General features: G+C 40.3%; 1 protein-coding gene across 1 annotated transcript; it reads right to left on the bottom strand.

The window, feature by feature from the left end:
• Positions 1 to 765: 765 nt before the first annotated feature.
• Positions 766 to 18,291, bottom strand: Pdcl2 (phosducin like 2). Its single transcript, XM_051198118.1, has 6 exons — positions 18,202 to 18,291; positions 10,882 to 11,002; positions 10,238 to 10,328; positions 6,909 to 7,052; positions 4,421 to 4,629; positions 766 to 946 (listed from the first exon to the last, which is right to left on the bottom strand). Exons 1-6 carry the CDS (start codon positions 18,205 to 18,207, stop codon positions 795 to 797), a joined length of 723 nt encoding a protein of 240 aa, XP_051054075.1. The 5' UTR covers positions 18,208 to 18,291; the 3' UTR covers positions 766 to 794.
• Between the last annotated feature and the right edge of the window lie 1,878 nt (positions 18,292 to 20,169).

Genomic DNA, 20,169 nt, shown 5'->3' with positions numbered 1-20,169 from the left:
TTAAGAAAGAGACTGAAAACCAACCTCTCACCTCCACTTGCACATTCATGGGCATGCACAGCCATGTATACTGCATTAATTGTATTTATAAAGTTATATTTATTTCCTCTCATGGGTCTTTTGGAAGTGATTAGTCAACAGTATTTTTGGTTTTGTCCAACAGGAATTAGAAAAAATAAATCACATGATGTGGGATGCCCTTCTGTGTGCTACAAATATGTGTTGATTTTATTAGTTGATAAATAAAACTGTTTTGACCAATGGATAGGCAGAATATAGCTAGGCAGGAAATCCAAACAGAGTTATGGAAAGAAAGAAGGCAGAGTCAAGGAGAGATGCCATGTAACTGCCTGGGAAATGATGTGAGGTAACAAGCCACAAACCTTGTAGAAAGATATAGATTAGAAATGGGTTAATTTATATGTAGACCTAGAAGCCTGAGCCATTGGCCAAACAATTATAATTAATATTAAACCTTAGAGTGGTTATTTGGCAACCTGCAGGTGGGATGAAAAAGTGGCTGTGACCAGCAGATGGAAGAGAAACTGGTCCAGAGTGGATCGCGCCAGGCGAGACAGAACAAAACTTCCAACTATGGTCATAGTAAAACAATAAGGAGTAAAAATTCATATTTGCAAGAGACACTATTCCTAAATGAAAGTTTTTCAATTGACGTGTAGGCTATAATTCTTATATAAAGAAGAAAACAAGGTCTATATATTCAATCTAATTATAAAATCAATAGGAAATAAAGCATTGGATACATATACTTTAAAGCTATTTATTAACTAGTTCTACTTGGCATCATTATCACTGTTGGAGCTGTCACTATCATAAATGGCAATGTTTCTAATTGAAGACACCATCATATCCGTGATGCCCTTTTTGGGGTTTTCTTCCAAGTCAGTCTGTATTGCACCAACTTTCGATAGTTTCCATTCAAGTTCTACAATAGATAAAAAACCATCATTAAACTGGATGACAATCTTGGGAAAACGGAGATGAATTTCTCATCTACATGAAACAAAAGTTGACTTTGATAAAATGAGTGTGGAAACTGAGGCTGGTGAGAGGGCTCACCAGGTAAAGGGGCTTGCCACCAAATCTGACAGACACCCTGAGCCTGATCCCTGACACCCACATGGTGAAGGGAAGGAACTGACTTCTATAAGTTATCCTCTGACCATATGCACATGATGGAATTCTAGTACACACACACACACACACACACACACACACACACACACACACACAATAAAATGTAAAAAACTAATAGTATGGAAGTGAAGATCATTCAAACCTGAAGGACAAAGTGTTATTCTATCAGAATTACATTGAATAAAGTTATCCTTAACAGGGGAAATGAATAAAATGATCATCTTAAAAACATTAAAAATAAGAAGGTCAAAAGTGTACACCAGCTGGGCAGTGGTGCAGCATGCCTATAATCCCAGCACTTGGGAGGCAGAGGCAGGTAGATCTTTGGGAGTTGGAGGCCAGCCTGGTCTACAAGGCTACACAGAGAAACCCTGACTTGAAAAATCAAAACAACAACAAGAAAAATAATGTACACCAGGAAGCTAATAAGCCAGATGTGGTGCTGTAATCCCAGTATCTGGGAAGCTGAAGCAGGAGGACTGCCACAAATTCCACCCAACCCCAACTCCACGCAAAAAGAAGAGAAAAAGAAAAAGAAGGGAGAGAGAAAGAATGGGCATACGCTTAAAGAAAGGCAGAAAGAAAGGATATAATAAAAGATCTTGGTGGAAATGGGAAAACTAAAGCAATGGAGGTGACCAGGAAAGTTAAACTTGGATTTTTAGAAGCATATGGTGATTGGAAAGAAAATGGCCCCCAAAGGGAGTGGCACTATTAGGAGGCACTGCCTTGTTGGAGAAAGTGTCGCTGTGGAGTGGGCTTTGAGGGCCTCTTTGCTCAAGCTTCCCTCAGTGTGACACTCAATTCACTTCCTGCTGCCTGCTGATCAAAATGTAGGACTCTCGAATCATGTCTGCCTGCACACCACCATGTCCTGCCATGATGAAAATGGACTAAACCTCTGAACTGTAAATCAGTCACCCCATTAAATGTTTTTTCTTTTTTTTTTTTAAAGAGTTTCTGCGGTTATAGTGTCTCTTCACAGCAATAAAATCCTACCTAAGACAGAGCAATTAGTAGCTGAGTGCTGGGTGGAAATGCTTACAAGATAAGAAAGAAATCAAGTTAAGAATTTACATGGGTCATAACCAAACTGACGAGATACCATCATTCCCTGGGTATCAGATGGGCACACACAAAGTAAAACCCTAAACAAAAAATAAAACCAAAAAACCCAAAACTCTGGTAAAAGTGTGAATAACTGAGTAGTTCATAAAGATTAAAATTCAATATTTAAAGCCAACAGAACTGTTGGGAAGAGAAATACACCAACCAATACAACTGAAAATGATTTAGACTGTTAATGGTGCAAATTTTTGTTTTTGTTTGTTTTTAAGAAAAAATATGAACTACCAACACACAGCACTAACTGCAGTGTTCTACTAATACAGGGATAGAAAAATGAAAAAGCCCATGGTAGAGATCTCAAAAACAAGTTGACACATTTAAAAATTACAGCAGAAACAGAAAATACCTCATTTCCATGCACCAGGATGCTATTTTTGGAAGAAAAAAAAAAACCTAACCAGTGTTGAAAGGTTCAAAGAGAACGTGAGAGCTTTGAACACTGTTGGGTAGAGTACAATGTGGTGTAGCAGTTATGAAAAACTGTATGGCAATTCCTTTAAAAATGTATGAATTACTGTATGATCTGGAAATCACAGTTCTGGGCTTTGACAGAGGGATGGAGACAGGCACTGTATCAGGTGTCTGCAGACTCAGTTCCATGAAAGCAGCATTTATTATAGATAGAGACAGAAGAAACCTGACTGTCCATCCAACCTCAAAAAGGAAGGAAGCGGCAAGGCTGGGAAACACCTATTTATATTGCTGCTGCCAGGGATGCTAAAGCAGGAACATCACACTTTCAAGGGCACTTTGGACAAGATCCCATTTCAAAAGGAAATGTGCAAGACAAGTTGGGAAAATGATTAAGACTGTAAGAGTTCATATTATACATACTTTGCAGATTAAAAATAAATTTAAAAACAGTGGGAAATAAAATTTCAGTAAATGGCATTGGAGCAATAGAATAAAATTAGATCCATTCTTTATAATACGGCATTACAATGTTATTTATTACCTAAGCAAAAATAAAAATATTAAGAGAAAATATAGGGGAGATGTCTTTTTCATCTTGAAAAAGATATAATTGTTTTTAAAGGGAAGCATGGTAAGTAAAACTTTAAAAGATTAATAAGTTTAACTCTGCTAATATAAATTTTGCCTGACAATGAAATGAAACTAGACCCAGGCATGCGTACCTAGAGCCTCTGCTACTTGAGAGGTGAAGCGAAGATTGTTTGTGCCTAAGAGTCTGAAGCCAGACCTTGTATCAAGTAAAAGAAGAAGAAGGAGAATGGGAAGGAGAAAGCAAAGGAGAAGGAGGACAAGGAGGAGAAGGAGGGGAAGGAGGAGGAGGAGAAGAAGAAGCAGTAGCAGCACAGCAACATTGTTGGCTGAAGTGTAACTCAGTGGTGGAGAGCTACGAAGAACCTGTGTGTGATGCCATAGAGGCAGTGGACAAAACTTCACAACATCTGTGATTCAATGAAAAAATACACTGAAAAATGAACAAAGCAAATAGAAGATCTGGATAGGTAGTACAGAGAATGTACAGGACAAAAGCCCACAGAGAAAAGAAAGAGGCTTCATTAGTCTGGGAACTCGTGGTAGGATAAGTGGAAATGAGAACCTTATGAACAGAGTTTCGACCAGGAGAGTAAAAGTAGCGACTGTATGACAAAGTGTGAGTGCAAAGTTATGTATGGGATCTTCCGTGACTAAGCCCAGTCCAACTAAGGCAGCTACCACCCAGAACAGAGAAACATGGGTGTGGAGTTGGGCTGGATTCTAAACTAGATGGTTTACATTTTTAAAATTATTTTAGACAGACAGCATTAACATTTTTAAGCAAAAGGTGTTGTGATATTATAAGCATGACAACAGGAAAGCTGATCTGGAGGAGTTTAAGAGAGACTAAGTGGGGGCAGGAGAAATGGCTGCAGAGACGGATCCCAGCATCCACAGGGCAGACTGTGAGTGCCTGGAACTTCAGTGCCAGGGAATGCAACAACTATTTCTAGTTTCCATGAGCACCAGACATGCACATTGCACAGGGACACACACACACACTTTTCAAAATCTTAAAAAGCAAAAAATTAAGGGGAAAACTTTTTTCAAAGAAATAAGCTTTCATATTTGTTCATCTGGAGAACTTATTAACTTGTTACTTTTACAAACACTTAAAAAAAATCATTACCTTCCAACTTGAGATTTATCCCTCCACATTCTATAATTCCAATGAATTTGCCTTCTATCTGACCATTTTTATAAGCAAAAATTGTTGGTAAACAGTTGTCATGGTAGTGTTCAATACAGCTATTCACGACGGCTTTAAGGAATTTAGTCTCTGGGAACTTTCTTGCTAGGAAGCTAAGATGCTGGTTGACCAACAAGCACATGGGGACACTAAAAAAGAGAATGTACACAATGTGTTTCAAATACAGATTGTTCCTCTTAGTCTAGTCAAATAAGTGAAACCTATCTATTGTAAAAATAGTTCTTTACTTTTTATATAAAAGCATAGTTATGCCCCAGGAATGATGCTGGTACCCTGGGAAGCTGCATCCTAATTTATGTAAACTACATTCCACTTAGCATTACTTTAATCACTAGTACCCTAGGTGGAAGAATATAGGAACACAAAAAAAAAAAAAAAAAAAAAAAAAACAGGAATGTCTAGGGAATCTGGGGGCAGGCCTGAGCTGCAATAAAGGGATCCAACTCTTGTCACTCCTTGGTTTAATCTCACAGGTACACAAAATCCAGAGTGCCTCATCTCAGACTTCCTTGGCTTTCTTGATCCTAATACATTTCACCCAGTCTTCTGCATCCTGGATCCCAGTATCCAGAATTATTTCTCATCTAAAATTTAAAACTGATTGAAAGCAGGATCCTAAACTTCCAATTCTTCCCACTTCATCCATCACAGACCTCCCTACTACACACACTCTTCCATCCCTCCCTTCCTCCTAGTCTACCTGCTCCACACTTTAGCACATGAGTTCAGAGCTGACTCCCTGCCATCCTGCCCACACACACCTCTACTTTCTTCCATGCTCCTTGGTTTTCTTCTGTTTCTCTCCTGTGTTCTCACTTTCCCTCTCCAAAGAATTTCTCCACTTCAAATAAACCTATCAAAGCTCATAAATCTTAGGGTTTTTTTTTTTTTAAAAGAAAATCTCATAACGAATCCCTTTCTAATAATCACGTTCTTTCTTTATGAAAAGGTATGTGTGTGTGTTTGTGTGTGTGTGTGTTTGTGTGTGTGTGTGTGTGTGTGTGTGTGTGTGTGTGTGTGTAAACCAATGACAAAGCTGCCCTCTTGCATTTCGTTCACCTCTGTTGTTCTTGGGATACTCTCCTTTGGTTTCTGTCAAACGATGTTCTGTTAACTTTTTTTGACCTCTCTGAATTCCCTCTCCTGTTTCAATGTTAAATGTAAATGTTTCTTCAAACAGCTAATAGATTTCATTTCCCTTCCTTACCCAATCCCATGCCTAAAAAGAAACAAAAACAAACAGACCCTGATCTTTTTTTTTTTTTTTTTTTTTTTTTGATATTTCTTAAACTGGCTTAGACTAAAAATCTCTATATACTGTCCACTCAGTAATAAAGACACATCAACTCCACCTTCTTGTTTAATTATTCTCCTTGCCCATTGCTTCACTCGCTCCTTGGCGGAGCTATATTAAGTTATCCTAAATCTGTTTCCAGATGTTACCCATATTCATCCTTGGCCCTATTTACAAAGGGAACACAGCATGGAAGTCTTGTCGTATAACCCTCATGGAAGTGGCATCATATGATCCTGAGATTGCACAAGTGGCCCAAGCTTAAACACCTCCAGTGGCTACTCCTCGCTGGCATAAAATCTGAACTCCTTAATGTAGTTTCAGAAGGTCTTCATGATGTGGACATTGCTTTCCTGCCCAGCATGGTAGCCTGCCAGATATTGCATCACACTGTCTGACTGAGCCACATCCAATACTCCAAACTCTGCAGACACTGTGATGCTTTTGACTTCTGTACTTTCGTTCACATTGTGTAGCTCATCTAAAATACCCACTCAAGCCTGTCTACTTTCCCAACCTACGAAACATTTCATTTTTTTTTTCTTTTCTGATACCAACAACAAGAATGAGAACTTGCTGTGTAGTTATTTCCTCAGTTGAAACATTTCCCCTTGGAGGGAAGCAGGAGAACCATAAGACTCAGGAAGCTAAGGAAACTTAAGGGGCAGGAAACTCTAGAAATTTACAAGATTTAAAAAGCTGACAGTTTCGAGCCTACAAGATCCTGGGAATTGAGTTTGGCTGGTGCTTGCCTAACATGCAACAAGTTCTGGATTTGATCCCCAATATATGGTAAGACAAATATGAGGGTACACACTAATCTCAGAATTTGGAGGATGGAGGGAGGATCAAGACCATCATTTGAGTTTGAGTTCAGCTTAGTGTGTAGGGGGGTGATGTAGGAGGTTTAATTACCAAACAGTGATCACTTTTCTAACAAATCTGACAGTCTTCAGATTCCAGATGAAAATATTTTAGCAAACTTAATTTAATCCCTAGAGATAAAAATTCTAAAATGTATTCTCTTAAGTTATTCCTCATCATAGGCACCATGAAGCCTAAAGCTAAAAGTGTTTTTAAAGCATCATGGCACCAACATTCTGTGGTAATTACCTTGATCTGTATAGATGAATTATAACCCACAAATCTTTTTCTGCATTTGTAACTTCATTCACATACTGATTTCCAGAAATTTCTCTCAGTTCTCCAAATTTTTGTTTCTTCTTAAGTGCTTTCCATTCCTTTAACCGCTTTTCTCTAATTGAAACAAAAAATGTTAGGTAAGTGTTATATTCTTTTACTTATTATGTATTCATTCTCTGTGTGTGTGTGTCCATCCTTCCATCTGTCTGCATGTCTGTGAGTTTATGTGTTCCAGGCCTTGGATTTCCTGGCAGTGGAGTTATAGGCAGTTGTAAGCCTATTGGGGGGGGGGGTTCTTGAAACTGAATGTTTCAGCATATGCATATATGTTTTGCGTATGTGCACACAGGTGTATGTACATCCCTGTGCACACCAGTGCACATGTGTGGAGATAGGGAACATCTTGTAGAAGTTGGCTCTCTCCTTCCAGCAGGTGGGTCCCAGGGAACAAATTCAGGCCATGGGCTTGGTAGCAAGTACCTCTATCCACTGAGCCATCTCAGTGGTCCTCGTTTCCTACATTCTTGATGTCCTGGCACCTATAACCTTGCTAATCCTTTAGGGAATACTCATTTTAGAACTGGCTGGTTCTGAGAAAGAAAGAACCAACATGTGCCAGACAGCACATTCTTCAAAGGCAAACCAGCCAACTCAGAAAGCACATCCTTGGTCATTTTTTATTTCCTCTAATTTTTTTGAAGCAAGGTCTAGCTATGTCCCTGAGACTGGTCTTACACTCCTGGGCTCAGATAGTCCTTTCAAGTGTCTGGAGCTTTGAGCATGTACCACCATGCCTGATTTCAGTGGCCTTCCCCCCTACCCTTGTTGCTTGCCCTAGTCATTCCAGAACCTGTTACCAGATAACTAACAACAGACCTACCCCAGAGCCCACCAAAATGATTCAAACTAGCCAATCATAAGCCTGTTTACCCCTGTCTTACATGTTCTTTCCCACAGAAACCACATGAAAGGCTGGGTCAGAGATTTTTCTCCCTTGCTGCTTTTGATCCTGACCGGTTCAGGTGCTTTCCCTTTGTGGGCCCATGTGCCAGGGTGCACTCTCTCCTCTTGAGAATGGTAACTGTTCAGTGGCAGCCACCTCCCAATCATACTTGTGTCAAAGCAAACAACTCCCTCGCACACTTCAGAACACACTGGCCTCCTTTCATTTGGTAGAAGCATGCCAGATGAAAACTCGTTTTACGTAACAATGTAGCCAAACACAATGGCATCCAAAGAGAATAATAATGCAGACCTAGGTCTACTAGTGGTACAACTACCAACTTCTCTCTTCCCACTCATTTTCCCTCCCTAGTTCAATGGAAAGGTTAACATATGGGTTAATCCTGCCATCAGGAAGACACCATTTAGTGGCCTGCATTTTTCACTTTACAATCAAAGCCAGTTGGGGTTCATGAACACACACAGAAAGCCCTCTAGTGATTTTAAGCAGAAAGGAAATTAATTTGGGAAATTAAGCACTTTGCAAACTCACTGAAATGGTGGAAGGAGTAGACTACTAGGCTGGGCAACCAGGAATGACTCCCAGAACAACACTGCAAAACTGGTCTGCCAAGGCTTTCTTTGCCACGATCCAGAAACTGGGGAGTCTGGATTCCAATTGTTGGCCCAAGTATTACATTACTGTGAGATTCGAAGAGGCACAATGGCAACTGCTGGCATGAGGAACCAGTCTCCCTAGCAACAATCTGAGGATGAGAAACTGCTGCCAGAACAATGGCCCCTGAATTATGACGCAAATTCTAGGTTCACACCACTTAAATGGACACTTTAGGCTTTTTTTTTAAACCCCTGCTTTCTTCCTTTAATTTAGCTCTGAACCCAATACTCTGTGAGTATGTTAGCAGAACCTGAAACACATCTGCTGCAATAGAGTCTGAGACATGCAGCTTTAGCTTCTAGCTTCTGCTCTACTGTAACATGCGTCAAGAGAAAGAGGAACGTATGTCAAGGAAGACAGTTTAGCATTTGCCACAAAAAATATATATGCAGATATGTTCATGGCCACATTTATACATTTAGACATTTCTTCTTCCTTTTAGCTACAGGAGCCTCTGGGTTTAAGTCACTTGCTATTTCATAGCTGGTTACCTACCAATGCCATTTTGTCTCTAATTTCATGAATAAGATATTTTTCACTTCTTTATCTTACCCGGAGGCTTTGCTAGAACCTAACCATCATTATAGATTCCTCTTTGGTGGCTTGCAAGCTTCCTTCTGAGAGGAGATGGTAACCAACGAGAGGTGTAAAGTGGTATATTCCTCTCTGGTAAACAGTCCTAAAGCGTCTGTGCCATCTTCCACACTGATCCCTGACTCACATGGGAGGAGGTACAGGATTCTGAGGTGACATAGCCCTAAAGTGCCCAGGTCACAGTCACTGCTTGGGAAAGAGATGCTCAAGGGAGCTGTAGGAGATAGGATCAAAAAGTTCAGGCACCATCACCATGTTATCACTCAAACCTTTTAAATTTATTTTCATTTCATTCATGTGCATGAGTCTTCTGCCTACATATAGATCTGTGTACCACTTGCATGCATGGTACCCATGGATGACAGAAGAAGGGGTCAGAGGGTTGTGATCCTCCATATGCATGCTGGGAAACCAGACCCTCTGGAAGATTAGCTAGTGTTCTGAACACTGAGCCACCTATTTCCCCAAACAGCATCATCAAATAGAAACCAAATCTTCAACTATCTGAGCCCAAAAGAAAAAAAAAATCCTGCACATTACAAGTGCAACACTCCAGGAGAATCGAAAAGAAAATGTACTAAAATAAAAAACACACCAGAACCAAAAAAAAAAAATAAAAATCAGAAAATCAAAAGGCAGAACTATTGCTATTATTAACCCAGAAGAGCATAGATGTAAAAAAAAAAGAAGGAGGAGGAGGAGGAGGAAGAGGAGGAGGAGGAGGAAGAGGAGGAGGAGGAGAAGAAGAAGAAGAAAAAGAAAGTGAACAAGGCCTAAAGGACCTGTGGTCAACTGTCCAGCAGGTCAATATACTATTCTAGGAGCCCAAAAGGAGCAGACACGGAGAAAGAGAGCATTTTCAGAATTAATGGCACACATCTTCCCAAATGTGATCTAAGACAAAGGACATGAGTCTAAAATTCACTTCAAGTAGGACAAACCCAAAGATACCCACATTGTGACAGAGCAGAGTCAATGGTACAAGCACCAAGAAGAAATCAAGTTATGGCATAAAATATGTTCTTGACAAGGTTTAACAAGCCAATTTCTCAAGTATCAATCCCCCAGCAACACAATACTATACCTGTATGTTTCAATAGCTTTTATGTCTTCTTCATCAAATTCGTCCTCAGCTTCCTTCAATTGTGCAAGTGTCATCTTCTCATACGGTTTAACTAAAACATAAATTTCAGGTCTAAACATTATTTTTACTTTATAACCAACTTCTAGAAAACAAAACAAAAACACACAACCCTAACAGCTTAAGTAACAGAGATCAACAATATCTTCAACAAACATGTATCAAGCAGCTAAAACACGGTTACACATTGCAGAAATTGTAATACTAGCATGTTCGATTTCCTCAAAGTTCACAGAACTGAAAAGATACTTTCTAGAATAGCTGGGAAAATCAATTATATCCTTAAATTTAGGTTTCTCCCAAGTGTATTAATGAAGATCTCTATCGGATGAACAAAAGAGAAGGCAATCTCAAGGTAGAGGGACACGGCAAAAGGAATCTCACCAGGTTTTATGAGCACTTTTATTAACTGGCATGTGCCTTCCCACACACTAATTGGCTATTTTAGGCAGCAATCTTCTAATTTTGAGTGGACAGGCAGAGCTAAGATGAAATGATATCTAACTCTCTCTCTCATGTTCATGAAATGTATCTTACTACCTTTGTTGTATCACCCCTCAGTGCAGCCCGTCAAGTGCACACTATACCCATTGCCTCCTGCTGTAAGCGTAACACCATCTCTTCAATTTCATCTTTTGGTTCTTCTTTTGGAGGAAGAATGCCAAAATCTCTTAAAATTTCATTCCATTCTGTATCTTCATTTGGATCCTACACACACAAAGAGGATACTCTATTAGCAAAGTTGTGCATTGTAAAATGTGCTGGTAAAACTGACTGGTGGGTGGTGTGCTCAAATACAAAGCTGTTCATGGACTCTACAGCTAAGGTTTGAAGAACAGACCTACTTCTCCCACTAAGAGTGAGACCGCACACTTTGATTAATAGGACACAATTATCCTTGGTATTACAGAGAGGCTTGTAAAAAGATCAACTTAGGGGCTGGCCAGATGGCTTATCAGGTAAAGGCACTTGTCACAAAAGCCTGGTGACCTGGGTCAGTTTCCAGACCCTGCATAAAGGTAGAAAAACGACTATACAGGGTTGCCCTCTGACCTCTACTGTGACACATGTGCCCCACCCACATCATGCACACACATACAATAATAAATAAATTTCAAAAATCAATTACACCATATATATAAAATTCTAAGAAAGTAAACTTAGAAGAAGTCACAGAAAATATACTTCGACTACAGTAAACAAACCCAATTTATGATGTCCAAATGTGTGTTGCTCTCTGTGTTCCAGACTGTCAGGTGAACTTATTTCTATTTCAAGGTGCATAGATTCAAGAATTCTCATGCTTAAATATGAGAGGCTAGGCTTCCTGGCTTTTGTAACATGCAAAGATCCAGAGAATGATACTGAGGTTTAAGCTTCAAGCTGAAGATCAGAAAAGCAAAGCAGCCAAGGCACTACCTCTTACCTTTACCTCTGGCTGAAAGGACTGATTCTGTCTCCACAAGCTCTCACCAAGCTTCAGATGCTGCCTCTCCTCAGAGTACCTAGAGAATCCATCTCCGCATGAGACCCTTTGCTCTTTTTACCTCCCTAGTGCTGGGATTAAAGGTGTGTGTGAGCCATTTCTCTTTAGGACTGCATCTATTTTGTGTAGCTCAGTGTGGCTTTGAACTAACAGAGATCCATCTACCTCTTAAACCTGAGTCCTGAGGTTAAAGGTTTATACCACCACTGCCTAGCTTCTATAGCTAACTAGTATGGCTGCTTTGCTATTTTGATCTCCAGTGGCTTTAATAAATCATAAACAATATATCACCACAGGCCTTGATGAAGAAAGCTACCATATTCAGAAATATCCTACAGATAGAATCATATATCAAGAAAATGTGGCCTGGCATGGTGGGTGCATGCTGTTAATCCCAGCATTTAGGAGTCAGAAGCAGGCAGGCCTCTGTGAGTCCCAGGTCAGCTTGGTCTACACAGTGAGTTCTAGACTAGCGTGGCCTACATGGTGAGACACTATCACAGGGATGGGAAAAAGAGAATGTGGTTGCATGCAGTGATGAAATGCTGAGGTCTGGCTCACAGACTGATTTCAAGTTCCACCTTGGCTGCCAAATGAGTTCTATTCCAACATACACATGAGACCCAGTCTCAAAAGCAAAACAAAACTCAACAACAACCAAAAGTCAAAACAAGAAAGAAAGCAAAAAATAAAGAAAGAAGGCATGACTAAGAATAAGCTAGAAACTAAGTTCTAAAAGCAAAACAATTATAACTGGATCCTACCAACAGCTGTGTAGGTGTTCTTCTCTGCTTCAGTCAGTCAAATGGCAAGCTAAAAACTGTAAGATTTTGTCTATGCTTCCCCATGATGCATCAGATATGCATTTTACTTGTCTTGCCTAAACTCACTGGGAGTTCTGAAGCTGTGGAATATTATCTTCCAATAATTCTAGAAAATGCACAGAAAATTAGACCACCAGCTCCCAAATAATAACATGGAGACTTTTTATTATAGTATGAAAACTCAGCTTAGGTTTGTTCCCAACTAGCTCTTATAACTTAAATTAACCCATTTATATCAATCTACTTTCTGCCACATGGGTCATTACCTCTCCTCAGTCCTTTATGTCTGATTTCTTCTGAGTCTCCCTGGAGAATCCCCACCTCTTAGATTTTTCCCAGAGTTCCTATCTCTGCCCAGAAGTCCTGCCTATCCTCTCCTGCCTAGCTATTGGCTGTTCAGCTCTTTATTAAACCAGTCAGAAGGTGCCTTAGGCAAATGAAGTAAAACAGACACATCTTCACAGTGTGCAAAAAGATTATCCCACAACAGAAAATTTTTCTTCAAATATCCCTCCACTTCTTTTTTTAATATTTTCCTATTCCTATTTTATTGGCATTAAAAAAAAAAACTCATCCAAGGATATTTTTAATTTCACAAGTTCTAGTTAGCTTTTTAAGAGTATTTTTATTGCAAAAATGCTTTATTTCAATTTCAAAAGCAATGATGATTTTCTGACATGTCTGGAATTACTACTTATTAAGTACCAGCTTAAATTTTCATAAAATGAGGCTGGAGAGATAGCTTAGCATTTAAGAGTACTTGTTGCTCTTGCAGAGGACCTAGGTTAGGTTCCCAGCAACCACATGGTGGCTCACAGTTATCCCTAACTCCAGTTTCAAGGCATCTGACATTTTCTTCTGGCCTCTGAGAACACTGGCATGCACATGGGGCACAAACATACATGTTTGCTGTCCTAATTAGGTTTCTATTGATATTATAAACATGAAAATCATAAGCAACTTGGAAGATAAGTGTTTACCTCACCTTACAGCTTACAGTCTTTTGCTAACTGGGAAGTTAGTGATTCCCTAGTGTATTCATTTCCTTTTCTCCTTGGCGTTTGGAATTATACATTCATAATTTTTTTCTTATTTTACATATGGATCCCAGTTCCCTCTCCCTCCCTCCTTCCTTCCCTCTCTCCCTCCTACCCTCCCATGCCCCTCCCCCCATTTAGAATTTTTAAGACACTAAAAATGTAGAGAATAACATATATCAGGGTCTTATCAGCTTTTCTCAGTTTTATGGATTTTGAAAACAATATTGTCCTTGAAGTAACAGATGGCTTTACCCACAATATACACATCTTTTGTCTCCCTAAGATCATTTTTGAATTAACCTCTGATGGCAACAGTGCCATGTTTTCAATGAATCTGGTGTTGAGGTCTAAGACAGAAGAATGGCAAACCAGTGTCTTAGTAGCATCCAGGTTTCAACCCAAAGGAGCAGAACCTGGCTAGAGCTCATGAGCCTGAACAGAATGTACTAAAGTCATTTTATTTTTTTGTCTTCAAGATTATCTATTTATTTATTATTTATTTGTGTGTGTGTGTGTGTGTGTGTGTGTGTGTGTGTGTGCCTGTGCATGTGCATGTGCCTTGTAAATCTATGCCCACCATATGCATGCAGTGCCCCCAGAGGCAGGAGCCATCAGAATCCCTGAAATGGAGTCACATATGGTTGTAAGCCTCCTAATATGGGTGCTGGGAACCAATCCCATGATCTGTAGAAGAGTTGCAGGTATTCTTAACCACTGGGCCATCTCTCCAGCCCATTTTTATTTTTTTAATTGCAAGTATTTTTTTCATACAATATATTATGATCATGGTTTCCTCTCACTTAGATCCTCCCAGATTCTTCCAACCCATCAATTGTCACACCTTCAGAAAATAAACAGGCAAACAACAAAACCAAAAGAAAAGAAAAGAAAAAGCATGATATACACAAAAACATACACGAAAAATAAAACTCATAAAAAACACAAAATTGCTGGGTGGTGGTAGTGCATGCCTTTAATCCCAACACTCAGGAGGCAGAGGCAGGCTGATCTGTGTAGTTTGAGGCCAGCCTGGTCTACAGAGCGAGTGCCAGGATAGGCTCCAAAGCTACATAGAGAAACCCTGTCTCAACCCCCCAAAAACCAAAACAAACAAAAGCAACTAACAAACCAACCAACCAACCAAACAAACAAACAAAAACCCCAACCAAACAAACAAACAAAAAGCCACAAAATCAGAATCATAATATATAAGCAAAAGACCAATAAAGTTTCAAAGAAAACGCCTAAACAAAGCAATATGAGACAAAACTATCTCCAAAATTCCATTGAGTTTGTTTGTTTTTTGTTGATCATCCTCTAATGGGCATGGGGCCTTGAGTGCCTCATATACCCATTGAGACAACAGTGGAGAAAACCAGTCTTTCCTTTGCCAGTAGTTGTCAGTTGGAAATAGCTTCTTGGTTAGGGATGGGAGCTCCTGTCCACTTCCCCTTCTCAGCACCAGACCGCTTCTGGGTTGGACTTGTGCAGGTCCTGTGCATGCTGCCACAGCTTTGTGAGTGCATTTGTGCATCAGCCCTGCTGTGTCTGGAAGACACTTTGCCTTGGTATTTTCTATTCCTTGCCTTCATAGTCCTCTGCCTTCTCTTCCCAGAGCCCTCAAGGGAGGGTTTGATGGAGACATTCTGTTTAGGACTGAATATTTCAAGTCTCTCACTCTCTGTACATTGTCCAGCTGTGGATCTCTACTGCAGGAGGAAGCTTCTCTGATGATGACTGAGCAAGGCACAGATCCATGACTGGAATAGAACATTGTTAGGAGTCATTTTGTTGCTGTGGTCCTTTAGCAGAGCAACAGCATTTAGTTTTCCCCTACGCCCACAGCTTTTCCAGTTAGGTTTTTTGTTTGTTATTTTTGTTGTTGTTGTTTTTTCTGATATATATATATGGAGAGAGAGAGAGTCTCACTCTGTCACCTAAATTGGCCTACAAGCCACCATACCTGAATATTAAGTATTTATAATTTGGAAAAAATACACAATATGAAGATGATCATTTTAGGCGTTTATAAGCATACAGCACGACCTAATGGAAAACAGCCATAGTCATGTACACCCATCCCCACTGCCCTTACAGGGTTCTCCAATGTTTTTGTTCTTTTTGAGACTATCTGGAACCTGGAGATCCCACATACATTCTAAGGTAGATCTTCCTATTTCTGCAAAAATAATGCTAAAATTTGACAAAAAAAAAAAAAAAAAAAAAAAAAAAAAGAATCTATAGGTTGCTGTTAAATATGTTAAGTAGTATTGATCTTTTGACATCAATGATGTAAGAAGGACCCTGAAGAAGATAACATGACAGTAATGCAAAGGGTGGGGGGACCCAGAGAGCCCAAGGGCCAGGAGGAGAAAAGACATCACCCAGCAGAACCACCATGGTGACCCAGACACACAATTGAATCTACATGTATGTATTTCTTAGCTTTTATGTCATCTTGTAACATTGTTATGGGTGGGGCAAAGATAGATTGTGAATATATATCACTTCCATTTTATCCTAAGTTATTAGCAAACCCATTACTCACCTTTAACTGATTTTATACCTTTTCCTCTTAATTAAGGCAAGCATTTGTTTCCAAGCTTTATACCTAAGTAACAGTCCATGTTCCCATCCACAAATATGGGGTATATTTCCACTTTTTATGTCATCTTCAGCTGTTTCCAACATTGTTTTATAGCTTTGTTCATATAAGTCTTCAGCCTTGTTAGTTTATCCCTTTGCATTCCATTCTTCCTGATGTTACGATAAATGGAAGTCTTTTATTGTTAGTACATAGAAAGATCTTAATAAAAACTTTATGGTCTTCAAGTACTTCCTGTAGACAGTTTTGGAAGACAATAAGCACAATTGTTTCATAACTGGCTTCTGTCCATTCTAGCACTGGAGAACCTCTGCAAGCTGACTCACTGGTTCAGGATTTCACCGCCCTTGTTCTTTGTGTGCTCTCTACACTGTTGGCTGGTTTCTGCTTGCTGTCTTTGCAATTTTATTGGTGGGATTTTGTTAAGACCACATGCAAAAATGTCTTCCTCTACAACAATGTTGTTGTAAATCCTCAGGTGTGTGCCATGGGTCACAACTACTTGAGGGGCAGCTTTGATTCCTGACCACTAAGCATCAAGATAACCTTCCCTGAATTCCCTAGGGAGAGAAAACCCTTCTGGTTGTCTCCCATTCTTGAGTGCACCATATTCTTCAATTCTTACTTACTCTGCAATTGTACCCAAGACCAAAATGCAAATTTGTAACCTACATTCCCAGGGTCAGGCAGCAAAGCACCTTTATCTACTGAGCCATCTCACCAGCTCCAGCAATCACCTTTATAGAACACACTCTGCACTACCAAATTCCCTGATGCTTTCTTTCCTTTAACATTGCTAAACTTCTTAAAAAGAGCTTGTTCTGCTTGGGTTACCTGCAAGTTTGTTGTTTGTTGTTGATTTAAAAGAACTGCCCTTAAACATTGAACTGGATCTGATGAGTTTTTCTTGATAGTGAGTGCAAAGAGAGGTCGATGTGCTGTTGTTCTCTGTTGGTTTCACTTCAGCAGGATTCCTGAAAAGCAGTTGCTGCAAAGCAGGATAGACTGCAATGCCAGGCTAATTGTACAAATGTACTTGCAAACAATGGTCCAACATGAAAGGATTTGATGACGCATGAACTCACTTTTAAAAAGCTTAATCAATTGTATGGTCTACAAAACCACCCAAACTAAGTATGGTAAACCAAGAAAATCCCAATGCATTTCACTAGGGAGCAAGCAAGAGTAGGCTCTTATTAAGTCAGTAAGTGAGGGTTTTACTCTGAGAAAGGAGAAAAGGAAAGGAAGAAGGGATGGATGGAAAAAGGGAGGGAGAAAGGGAAGGAAGGAAGGGAGGGAGGAGGGAAGGAGGGACCAAAGGAGGAGACTCTTTTTCTAAATTAAAATTTTATTATAAAGAACTCACAAATTAAAAAAATCACCATGTGACATTTTGGCAAAGACTTGAAATGTATAGCTGTAGTTTAACTTTTTCTATTCACAAAAAAATTTAAGAGAGAAGAGGAAGAGGAGGAGGAGGAGAAGACAACCTGCAGGAGTTGGTCCTCACTTCCCACCATTGAAGGTCCCAGGGATCGAAGTCAGGTTTTCAGGCTTGGCAGCAAGCACATAAACCCACTGAACCAACTCACAGGCCAATGGATTTCACTCCCCTACAGACTTTTTAAAAGCATGTAAAGGAGAGAGGACAAACTGAATCCACTTGGGCCAATGCTATTCCTTTCTTAACTCAAAAGTAGCACAGCATTTAAATGTCCAGGAGTCGGGGGTGAAAGGCAAGATTGGACAACAGAATGTCTCCTGCAGCCTCTCATGAAAACTAGCATTCACACAAAACTAGACAGAGAAGCACAAAATAGCACACCACCACGAACAAACGTAAGAATGTAACCATTGGAGGGCCCACACCACTCCATTTACGCCCCTCAACTTGGAGCTAGCTGGCTTATCACTCTCAGGGCTCCAAGGCTACCCACAGGCCTGCCCCTCACCTGCATGATGTTCCCTTGTGCCCCTTATTAGGGGTCAAGGTCCCAAACTTCCTCCAGACTGGCAGAAGGAGCCAGCCACCTCTGGCTAGCGTTTCTAACGCCCCAGGGGCAGGGCAAAAAGAAACAGAACTCTCTGCGCATGTGCAACGGTAAGATCAGTTGCCAGGTAACACAGAGGCCTGGTTCCCAGGTCTGTGGACCCTGGTGCATCAGGTCCTGGGGCTCTCCTGTTGGTCACATGGTGATTGTCTTGCTGCCATCCCACCCTCCTCTGTCATCGCCATGTTCAAGCCTACTCCTAAAGTTTGAATCCAATATTCATGGGAAAACAAAACAAAACAAAACAAAACAAAAAAAAAATCCCTTGCATGGAGAACCCCTTCAGAGGAATTCTTAACCTGGGCCGGTTGTCTCTTTGGAGATGGAATTTTAAGGGGCATCTAAGCACTTGCCTCAATTTGTGAGTATAATTTTTGTGTGTGCCCCACACCACCCCCCTTTTAACTTAGACCAAAATTTTTCATCACTTTCTCAATGAGACTATTGTAAGACCCTCAGAATGAGGAGTCTTCCAGGTTCAGTTGATACCCCAAGAACTCAATGTCCAGTCCAGTTGCTGCAAAACGCTTTAATGAACAGGAAAAGTTTGTGCAAACGGGCTCCTCCAGCACACAGGCTAGGGAGAAGCCCTCTCCCCTGGGCCCAGGTGTTTTTAAAGGCAAACCCACAAGCTTAGGGAGGGGGTGGGACCCTCTGTCCATTGAGTACATGACCCTTGGAGGCCAATGGTCTGCTATTAGGGTCAACAGACCTTAGGGCCTCAGGGTGTGCTAATTAATTTTGTCTGGGCAAACCAGAGTTACAGCTATCTCTTTGTTTCCTAAGGACCCTATTTACCACCTGCTGACTCACAGGAAAGGAGGGGCAGTGTGAATTCTTATCTCAGGGCCTTGTGAGAGGAAGCTAGCAAATTCCAAGGAACAGATATTGGTTTCCAGGTTAGTTCATCATTAGCATTACTTTTTTGGTCCTTCACTATAAGCCTCACCTGGCACCACGTGCTTGTGATACTAACCTGGTGGTTAAGGAAGGAGCATGGGAGCCAGAGGTCAACCCGGGCTACATACTGGGAACCTGTCTCAAACGAAAACAAAACAAAATCACTAGAAGAAAAGACCCCCCATCACCCTCCTTGAGTAACTCTGGCTTAGGTAGGAGACATAGACCGTTGGGTTTCTCTGTGTTTGCATCAGGGAAAGCATTTTACTAGGAAGAATTTACTAGGGGAACAATCATGCAAGTTTATGCACACGGTCCCAGAAATGTACTCGAGGATTTTAAGACACAAGAATAAATGTACTTAGTAACACATTTTTTTTTTTTTTAAATTTTTCAAGACAGAGATCTGCCTGCCTCTGCCTCCCGAGTGCTGGGATGAAAGGCATGTGCCACCAATGCCCGGCTAGTAACACAATACTAAATTTGAGTTCAGCAATGGAGCAATTCATCTGCAGTGACCAGTGCAGACTAATATAGGTTCCAATACAGCGTCTACACTCCAAGCATTCTATAGTGTTTGTGTGTGACACACTTGAGTGAAAACGTCAGTCTTTGTAACCAGGTCTTGGTATTTCTGCTTTTCACTCTTCCTCTCTTTTATGTGAAGTTCCTTAAAATACACAAGCAATTCATGTCCATCTGGATTTTTAAGGGACCCTCCTGCCTAATATTCAAAATTGGATCAAAGGAGATTGTAATGGGAGGGGCAATAAAAGATACTGCATGTTTTTTTTTTTTCCTCATATGCAGTATATAGATACAGCCAGGTAACATGAAACCAGAAGAGGGATTCTTTGGCAGGGAGAAGGGAAGGAAGCAGAGTAGCAGGAAGAGTGGGGGTAAACATGAACAAGAACTATTAATATGTATGAAAACACCATAAGATTTGATGTATGTTAACTAAAGAAA

The sequence above is a fragment of the Phodopus roborovskii genome, unplaced genomic scaffold, assembly GCF_943737965.1.
Source record: "Phodopus roborovskii unplaced genomic scaffold, PHOROB, whole genome shotgun sequence".
NCBI classification, from domain to species: Eukaryota; Metazoa; Chordata; class Mammalia; order Rodentia; family Cricetidae; genus Phodopus; species Phodopus roborovskii.
The sequence above is the reverse complement of the archived record's forward strand: the minus strand, read 5'-3'. Positions and strand labels throughout refer to the sequence as shown.

Excerpts from the sequence above, each read along its gene's own strand:
- Pdcl2 (XM_051198118.1), bottom strand. Across the intron at positions 7,053-10,237 it reads AAAGCTATTGAAACATACAG|AGAAAAGCGGTTAAAGGAAT; the intron begins GTATAGTATTGT and ends TGTTTCAATTAG. Across the intron at positions 947-4,420 it reads GATAAATCTCAAGTTGGAAG|AACTTGAATGGAAACTATCG; the intron begins GTAATGATTTTT and ends TATCTATTGTAG.